The sequence below is a fragment of the Trichogramma pretiosum genome, unplaced genomic scaffold, assembly GCF_000599845.2.
Source record: "Trichogramma pretiosum strain Unisexual culture from Peru unplaced genomic scaffold, Tpre_2.0 scaffold8, whole genome shotgun sequence".
NCBI lineage: Eukaryota > Metazoa > Arthropoda > Insecta > Hymenoptera > Trichogrammatidae > Trichogramma > Trichogramma pretiosum.
This window is the reverse complement of record NW_019641699.1, coordinates 2,361,679-2,372,047: the sequence shown is the minus strand read 5'-3', so window position 1 is coordinate 2,372,047 and position 10,369 is coordinate 2,361,679. Positions and strand designations below refer to the sequence as shown.

The 10,369-nt window shown below is 41.3% G+C and overlaps 1 protein-coding gene across 1 annotated transcript in view; it reads left to right on the top strand.

Annotated features, from left to right (window-relative positions):
- The first annotated feature begins 899 nt into the window (after window positions 1-899).
- Window positions 900-10,369, top strand: part of LOC106653249 (ubiquitin-like protein 3) — a 31,967-nt gene continuing 22,497 nt past the window's right edge. The window contains exon 1 of the mRNA XM_014372631.2: window positions 900-3,434. Coding sequence (XP_014228117.1) covers window positions 3,405-3,434 — 30 coding nt within the window. The 5' untranslated portion in view covers window positions 900-3,404. The remainder of the gene's footprint in view (window positions 3,435-10,369) is intronic.

Genomic DNA, 10,369 nt, shown 5'->3' with positions numbered 1-10,369 from the left:
AAATTAAAGTTCGAACTAGTCACAATGTAATTCAAAAAAATGGAAATTCGAAATCGAGAAAAGTTCATGAAAATTCCAAAATTAAAATTTAACCGAAGAAAAGGACTCTGAAGTTTCACTTCTGGTGCTAATTCATATACAATGCCTTCTAGAGAATCCAACCGCCAGAAGTACACTGAGTGTAGGAATCCTGTAGCAATTTTACGGATCCTACTTGGAATTTTTTGCAAGGCAAAAATAACTATATATTTCAAAGGGTTCTTAATTTGTCAAGATTTTTCCAATACAACGATTTGCGTAAAATGTTGGTAAGAAATGCAAGGGTGTTATGCCCTTATTTGAAAATGTGAATTTTCAAAGGGCCGGGCGAGTCGATGCGCATCGAATCGTTGTCGAAGCCGGTAAAACAACATTTCGTGGGATAGCCGTCGATAAAGGCGTGATCTGCGCACGGACAATCGCAACGTTAGATCACGCAGCGCAGCTCGGTGTAAAAATTCAGTCGCGAGGTCGTTCCCGCGGAGCTCGAGGTTGGGCTCGAAGCTGGCGCATGAGAAGCGAACTGGCCGTGGCCCCCCGACGCGAGCCGCATCTCGCACACATATGTAGTCTCGTGTCTCATCGTCGATTCTTTGGTGTAGGTATTGGTCGGTGGCTCAGAGGGAGCTGCTAGCATCATCCGATGTTTTGGTCGTTTGCTGCGGGATATTCTATGTATACTATATGCGCTATTGCTTTGTGTGCCAAGTCCGCGCGATATCTCGCGTGCGCGCATTTCTGTTACGCGCACGAGTGTGCGAGTCGAGCATCTATGTGTGTGTGTGTGCATGCAGTGCTGCAGCTCTCCCCACTCGAGTACGGCTGCGAGACGAACTGCTGCTGCTGCTGCTGGGCTGGTTGTGTTGGCGATTCTAGCTCTGCGCTCTGCTGCTGCTGCTGCTGTCTGACACAGAGAGTTTTGCCTGTGGCGCGCGGAGGTGCGACTGCGAGCCCGATCGAGCCACACACACACGCGCACCCATACACAGAGCAGCAGCACACATACACAGAGAGAAAAAGCTGTGCGACTTGCCAGAGAGTTGCGAGTTGCGACTGAGACTCGCGTGAATGTGTGCGAGTGTATATTCGCCATTTTAGTCGAGCATAATTCGTCGTTATAAAACGCGCTCCGTATCTACTGCGTCGCTCGGCTATACAATACCTACACGAATTCGCGTCGATCGTCTTCTAACGGGGCCAGCTTCAGCCGCTCTCCGTCCTTTTTTTGTGTTCTGCAGTACAGCCAGTGCTAATAACAGACAATCTTTGGTGCGCGACCGAGCGACTGCTGTCCCCTGCGAAACATTGCCCTGTGCGCTGGCTGCATACGTCCGATTATTCCATTATTATTCGATATCTCAACTTGTCCCGCGACTCTCCCTGTCAAGTGTCAAGTTTGTGTAGGTGTGTAGGTGTGTGTGTCTGTGTGCGGTGGCAAGTGCTGCGACGACGACGAAGCTTCGAGTGTTGTGATTAACACACACACCCACACACCCACGATACATCATTCGGACTGCAGCTGGCATTGATGACTGCTGCATCCACTGCGGTAGAAGCCCTGAGTATCCGATACTGGCTATATAATAGCTGCTGAGCAAAGAGCACAAGCGACACTTGGACCAGCTCTTCTTTTTGTGCATCGCTCCGATAGTGCAATAGTTTCGATAGTGATTGTGAGCTTGGCTATACGTGCAACCCTTGAAACTGCTATAACGAAGACGACGGAAAAAAGAAAGAGCAGCATCGATAACGACTGCTGCTGCTGCTGCTGCTGCTATACCATCAGAAAGAGAGAGAGAGAGAGCTGAGCTCTTAAAAAAACATCTACATCTCTCCGCAACTATATATAATACAAATCCTACTCGGGTCGTCTATTCTCCTATATAAAGTATAACCTCGTGCGCGTTGTCTGCTCCTGTTTTATTTGTGTATTATTATTCTTTCGTTTCTGTCTGCCTGCCTATCTGTATGTTGGCTGTGTATAGGCCGAGAACGAGACGTGGATACAGCTATACATAAGTGCAAGCAACCTTACATCTGTACGTGTACATAACGCGTACATATAAATATAGCATCAGCAACAGCAGATATCCAGAGCCATACACATACGTACTACAGGCGATAAAACGTGTATAGGTGTACATCAATCTTAATTCATCTAGCGAGTCAATAACTTGTTACTCGCATTGACACTCGTTGTCGTTATATGATACTTTCCATCGTACATGCAGCGAGCCTATATTGCTTGCGCCTACACGTATGAATAAGTGCAGATAATGGTATCCTTTACAATAATCGTCGCCACTGCTGCTACTCATTATTATCGTAGTTTCGCTTAATCAAGAAGACGTCAGTTAGTGTGCGTGTGTGCACATGTGTATATGTGCGCTGCGATTATCGTCGTTCACAGCAGTTCAGTCTCTGGCCACGCGCGAGTGTGCGTGATATATTGTGATCAGTGGTAGTATGTATACTCGTACATATACATATACGTGCAGCTCCGTCGACTCATTTTGTCGTCGTCGTCGTCTCTAAAGTCTCAGTGCGCGTATTGTGTGTGCCACAAGTCTAAATTGCCTCCGCAGCAGTGAGCAACGAAAGCGAACGCAGTGCCTCTGGCTCGAGTAGCTGAAAAATCGACGAGGAAAAATTTCTCTCCTCGTTGTCGCCAGCAAGGGCAAAAAAAGTGCAATAGCCAGAGAAAGAGAGAGGGAGAGAGAGAGAGAGAGAAAAAGTGACCGCGCGCGTGTGCATGTGTGTGCGTCGTGTGGCTCGGTGCAAAAATTGGCCCACGCGTGTCTTGTGAATTGTGAATGTGTAAGTGTGAGTCTGTCGGTGCGTCAGACGGTGCATCACAGCCGACGCCGCCTACTGCACTCTTGTCCTATGCAAAACTCCTCGCGAGTGAGAAAAGATGATGCTTAGCTCTTACTGCGACAACAACACGATCGAGCAGCCACAACAGCAACAGCAACAACAACAACAGCGAGGCATCAGCAGCCAAAGGCGGCAGCAGTACAACTACTACTTCGTTCTCTTACCTCTTTGAAATCTCTGACGTTGTATATCTACAAACGACGACAACGAGAGCGCTACTCTGAACTTCTCAACCGCTGCTGCTGCTGCTGTTGCTGCTGCTGCTGCTGCTGAAGGAAGGAAGGAAGCAAGTCGTATACAAAGCAGCTAAAAAGGACTCGCAGTGTCTCGAGGCAACGACAGCCAAGCGAGAGACAGAGAAAGAGACAGAGAAAGCGAGAGAAGCGGCTGCTGGCTAGTGATACACTGGTTCCTCCCCCTCCTAGCTACTGCTAGCATTGCTGTTGCACGGGAGAGAAGACGAAAAGCTTCTTTCTTACAAGCTAACCATGGGCTCGCGCGGCATCCCATCGGATAAGGTGAGTCGAGTTATTTTTTTTCGCCGCTGCTTCTCAGGCATACCGATTAGCTGCGCGAACGTACCGCAACCTATAACACAAGTATACACGCACTGCACGCGTTTACGTGGGCTGCAGACTTGACAGTGCCCCTACTTGAGTAGCATTTTAGTCTACTATAGGGCATTTATCTACTATTAGACTAGCGTAACCATTCGTGTTTATACGTAAACGTTTGCATCTCACGCGTATGACCTCCTTTTACCTTATGCCTACATGCAAAATAGGTTATATACTGCGGCGAATTGTTATATCGCACACATATATTTTATGTTTTCTAGTTCATTACTGAGACTAAAAACAATTACATTGATCTATAGATCGTTACTTGACGTAAACTCAAGCACATATAACCATTGTTTATTGGTTGCAAATATCAACTGCTCCTCTTCTAAGAACTATTTTCATTTACGTCTTTATACATCGCATAGGATAATGAACACGTGTAAAGCAAATAGACAAAATTCGATTCAATAATTGCACATTAAACTTTGCTTCAAATTGGTACAAGTGATAAATTTCTTCTTTTATTACTACTTTTTAATTGAATTCACTCCCAAGTTCCAGTCATGGATCCTGCTAAATGTGCTCAAGAAAAATGTCCAACCTGGGTCACTATTTTTTTCTTACTGTATTTAAAGAACTAAAGTTCAAGTGAGACAAAATGGTAAAATATCAAAGTGCTTAAGCAACTCGAATTTTATTCAATATATTGTATGATCATTTACGGTGCATCAATCGATAGCGCACATGTAAATATAGGCTGCATATGTAGGCGCACAAAAATTTTGAACCCAATGATAAAATGTCTCGAGCGCGCATACATCGTTCGTGCTTATAAAGGTCATTGAAAAATTAAAAAAATCAAAGCAAAAATAAAAAAAGACCGATTAGTTACGGTACCGTCAATTTTTTTTATCAACGATGTCAGCTTCAGTTCCACGCGGACACAAAGTAAGTGATACTCGCGTAAGATATAAATGACGGCAACATCTTAATTTTTCCATCATCACTCCATTTCCCAATCTAATCCGGAAATTCTCTGCTGGGATAAAATTACAGTACAAATATTAATATTAGCTAGAAAAAGTCGATAACGAGACATCATTCCTTTGAACTTGAGTAAATGAGGCCGATTTTTGAGATAAGGTCGATATAGAAAAAGAAAAGAACCTGATTCGAGCCTTTCCTCAACACAGATCTGTATATATGTAAATACGTGAATTCATATATTCACAAAGAGATAGACCAGCTGCAGTTTTGTAATAAATTTATTCGAGTATTGCATCTGTGAGTATGACGTTCAGCACACACACCCGCGCGCGCAACATACGCGTTATTCGAGATCGTATTTAGGTCATCAGCTGTTTCTCTCTTTTGTAGGATAGTTCAAGTATCATCAAGTAATTTAGATACGTCATTTTTATTCATTTACTTATATATTTTCGAATTTTAATTGAATACTATAATTTTTTGGTTCATAAAAATTAATTATAAAGAAATGAGAAAAAAGGCCTGATTGTTGTGGTCTTTTTGCCTCGTAGGACCATGCATCGATTGACGCTTAGTTAATTGGATTGATTAGTTTTTTTTAATACCTGAACGTACCAAGATTCGTTGGATCGCGTTGATTTAATCTCGTCAACACTCGTGGTATACTCTCTTGTGTACATTCATAATACGTCACAAGCTAACGCACAGTCCCTGGTTAAATAACTAGAGAGCTGCTATCGAGGTTCTTGAACTCTTCTTTGGTACTTGATTTTTCTCTGCTCGATTTTCTGTGTGTGTATGCGAGGTCTGTAACACTTGGATGGAAAAATTGCTTGAAAAATGAGCAATCACCGAAGGAGACAAGCTTTGCAACAATTATTAAATGTCTCACAGCAGTCGATTCGATAAGTGAGACGAGAATTTCATTCGTTGCATTTGAGCGCGCGCGCATGCGTTTATTAGCTGCCTGCAGACGATCCGCAAAAAACACTCATGTCAAAGGAATGTTTCCTCCTCGTTCTTTGATGTCTGCATGCAGCATGTAAACAGGCCGCATTAACTGCAGATACAAAAAATCTATACGCCCGATAAGTGCGGCCAATGTTGTTGCGAGTGCGCGTACGATATTCGCCCAACTCCCAATAATCGCGCAAGCCGTCCGTACACGCATGCAATAAGCGATTTGAAACGACTGTTGCGCTTTCTGTCTGCAAAGCTTTGTCAAAATATTTACTGCGATAATATTGAAATTTTTCGTGAACTTTCAAAGTGTTGAATTTGTCTGGTTTTGCGCGAAATTCAAAGAGGCTACTTTGTGCGCTACGGTTTTCATCTCTTACGACCGATTGCATTGCAAATGTACATCTGAGGCAACTTATCAGTTAGTCATTGCAAATCATAAACAAAATGCCGCGTGACAGGCTCGATAAACTCGCGCACTTCTTCGAACACGTCTGTGTTTCTGCACGAATATCGTCCAGTGTTATACACGCAGGTATCATCCACGTGAATGTATGTTACGCAGCGTCTCGAGTTACAATTTCGCACGAGCGTTTACCACCTGTTGTTGTCGTTGTCTTTGTCCTATAACGGAGTGTTATCTTCTTTGGTTGCACCATCTTTTTTTCTGTGTCAATAAAAAAAAAAGGAAAAGAAGGTACATAATTATAAGGACGAAAATTACTGGCTTCTATTGTCCCTTGCTTCGTTGAATTGTACATTTTGCTTCAGCTACACACTCATTTTTGGGTTTAGTATTGAAAAGGAAATTCGGTAAATATATTCCGTAAATAGTTGCAAAAATACAAAATTGACTCCTATCACGTTGACTGACACAGACCTTGCTAATTATTAAATTGCATTTGTTCGCATCGATGAGCAAAAAAATATGCTCGCAGCAGTTGTAATATTTCAATGTATTGGAGTTTAGTAGTGCTCGCTCTCGGCCATTTGGCTCCAATCACTGATAGCTAGGATAGGCCTAGAAGGTCGAAACTTTGCCATCGGATCGGATGTCACGTCTTGATGTGCAAATTACACCGAAGCGCTCGCGCCTAGCTACTCGTCGATTTTCGCTGACGATATCTTTTGAGTACGCGTGAATGCTCGCGCCGCACGAAAGAGTCACGCGGAATATTTTTGGGTTCGCAGCTGCTTTAACGAGCCGCCTGATGCACTTTGGCAACGCGCTCAATGTCTTGCGCAGTTTCTTTTTTTTCTCGACACTGTGGAATCAGACAAGAGGAAAATTTGGGCAAGGCTGGGACTGCTTGTTTAATATGCAGCCTCTCATACAAATAGCCACTTTGCCATTAAAGCTCGAGCTCGAGCGGGTGACTGTTTACCGAGCTTTCGACAACGCCAGAAAGTGGCTCGTCTCATCGCCTCGCAATTTTATGCGTGCCTGTTTTCGATCACTGTCGATTTCACTTGTTTAGCACACTCAGATGAGTTTTTAGTAGGTGCGACCAAAAATCTCTCTAAAATACACATCGAAAATTAACAAAAAGAAAGGGCACCAGTCGATTGGCCGACTTAAAGTCAAAATTATGCACCAAAAATATCTCTCGAATCGAATACTTCATTGGCTCGCATTGGTTCTCCGTAACCTTATTCTCAATGTACTCTGTATTGGACGTGTTAGTGACTTCGCAGTGTTTTTTCTCAAAGTTTCTTTCTTCCTGACAAGGCGAGCCGTGAATATCATTTTCTCTGCCATAAGGTAATAATCTGTCTCTGTACCTATGTTATAAGGCAGATGCAGACAAGCATGTCTTGCACGTACGAGCAGAGCAAGACAGAAGCTATTTTAAGAGTAAAGAGCAACAAAGTTACAAACTATAATGCCCATCTTTCTCCCACGCGTACTTTTTCCTTGCAACTTTTAACGTGAACTGCGTATCTTCTTCTTTTTCGGCTTCGTTTCTTATGCACATTGGCAAATTTGATGCTTTCTCACGCATACGCATTATATCTTTGGCCTCTAACACACCGCACTTGCTTACTCACACTTTCGCAAAGTGACGTCGGCAGGCGCTTCCCATTAAAATCAGCAGCAATTTGGCAAGCAAGTTTTTTCTCCTTTCTTAATTATAATGATTCAAAACCTAATGATTTGGACGAAAACGACTTGAAAGATGTTCCATTTTACCATTTTAATCGACTGCACTACACAACAGCTGCCGATCGTCGTTAAGAGATTGGTGTTCGAAAATGAGACAGTAATTATTATTACTTAATGCAAAGATGCTTTAATTTGATAATAACACCCACATCGGGCATAGATCCATTCAAGTATGTGACGCCTGATTCGTCAAAGTCTCAGGATAAGTATCATACATGCGGGGTGCTTCTCATCACTGCAGCACTTACTGCTGTGCACCTTAGCCTGTTTTGCGGTCGTGTACATGCATCAGCTCAATAATCTTCTTGGACCAATCGATAATTCATAATCACACTCGAAAACGTCTGTGCACCTGTTTTATTCGGTAGAACCACGGCAAGGATAAAAATATAAGCACCCGAAATATGTATCACTACCGAAACAAATAATTGAACATCGATCAAGGCTTCTCTTCTTTATTTGCATAATAGTTGGTGCTTGGTGTAATGCTTTCTCTCCCTTTTTTTTATTATACACATTGACAGCATCGGTGATGATAACAGCTCAACGGCATATTGTTGCAACGCTGCACGATGATGATCAAGTATGCACGCAGTGAAGCGCAGCTTTGTACGCACTTGCTGTTTTCCATTCTTTATTTCTTTGAATTCACTTGTGCTTCATTGCTTAGCTTCTCGAGTGTCGAACATATGCATGTCCTGTTATTCCTACAGACACTAAAATCTAATAACTGTCGATTATGCATCTTTCGAGACAGATTTTACATGCAGTTTTCGTTTTTTGTCTCAACATTGACTTATTTGTTTTTTTCCTTATCGACAAATAATATTTTCAATCGAAAAGGAAGGACATGTCGTAGACTAATACGTATAATCAGGAGCTTTGCACCCTGGCATATAAATACACTAATGTTCACTGCAGCTACCGTGCATTGTCAAGCGTACGCATGTAGACAAATGTTTCATTTTCACAATCTCGAAAGCATTGCATTACTACTGCGTTACTGGCACTTTCTTTTTTCTTCTTTCATTTCTCTCTCTTTTTCTCTCTATACATGACATAGCATCTCATTGATATACACAATGTGACAGAGCAATGGGATTTTTCGATTTCCTACTCTTAACTCTGTGCGCATAAAATAAATTGATGGGATGTTTTTTCCCTTCACTGCACCGTTATTAGTGACTGCTGGATTCAGAAAATGAATTTTAAAGTGCTATATTACGATGAAGGTTAATAAAAATAAAAGTAACCTGGCTCTCATAAATGTGATGAAAATTTAACGATCGAAAAAATCAGCATGCAAAAGTGTGCGTTTTAATCAACTTATAAGCGTAAATTCATTAGTTTACGCCAAAAGTTTGGCACGTATGGCAATATACATTTCGAAGTTGGTAAGGGAAAGTCATTTTTTTCTTTTGCTATAAAACATATTTTTGTGAGGTGTTTTTTTAACAAAGACGACAGCCAATGAGAAGGTCGTTCAATTCTTCCCAATTATACTTGCTTAATATATGATACAAAGTATTTTCTTTGCTAGTGCGTAACGTCGAAAAAGTCAATTTTGTCATGACGCTTTACGGACTCAACGAAAGCAAGAGAGAAAGAAATAAATCATCTGGCGATCGTTTCAGCATTGGGCTGCAACGCACGACGCGCCTACGCAATGCCAATATAAATGTATTTTCATAGACCGATGAAATGCAGTCGATCGAATCGCCTTTATTTAGCCTATATGCAATTATTATTATAAGTACGTACACGTTTTGCGTCTGTAATATGAAATTGCAATCGTCGTTATACATTGTGCACGCGGCTCTGTGCAGCTTACGCTTCGCATGCGAGCCGACTGACCGTGACCCTAAACTTTTGCGCCTTTATGTCATTACTATTTTACATGTTCGATTACCTCACGTATATCGAGCGGCGTCGAATCAACGTTATTTTTTCTCTTTTACAGCGTCGCGTTCGATCGCACGTTTCGAGTAAAACGCAGCCTTTTTCCCTCTTTTCGAAAAATATTTTATTCCTTCGTTCAAATTTTTAATTAAGCTATCTGACCAGTTGTGGCAAAAAAAAATTCATTATTTTTATTTATGCTGTTGAAGAGTCTGAGCGTAAGGAAACATTAATAATCGAATCAGCTGCGACATTAAATCTTCAAATGATTTTTCTTCTTACCCATATCGCTGAATAATAAACCTTTACTTGCTTGCACTGGTGGTGTAGTGAAGGTGGTAGCTGTCTGCAGCTGACCAGACGTAACAAGAAAATTTCATTAGTTCAAAGTAATAAATACCATTGAGTCTCTCATTCTTTGATTTTAAGATTAACCAATAGCTAATTTGGTCCTTTTTAGACGTACTAATTAATTATAAAGTTTATTATTTCAAATTCGTCATCTGAAACTTTTTTGAACTGTTTGATGAAGCCGTTATACTATGATACAGGATCAACTCAAACATGATCGACCCACTTCTTAAGTTTAATTTTTGTTATTAATTACTTTTAGGCTTACATCATAAAAATATATATTTTTGAAGGTCATTTAAATGCTGAACTACTTTGAAAATTTCAACAGAATTAAAGTTGTGAAATAATCATGGCAGTAATAGACCGGCAGATATAGTAACAGATTATAAGTGCTGATCTTTCAATTTATGATTTGGAAAATACTGAAAATTACATCGATAACGTGGCATTAATTTTTATAAAAGCATCAAGATTTATAATTTTTATCCCTTTCATTGACCTAAGTGAGATAAATCAGCATACAATC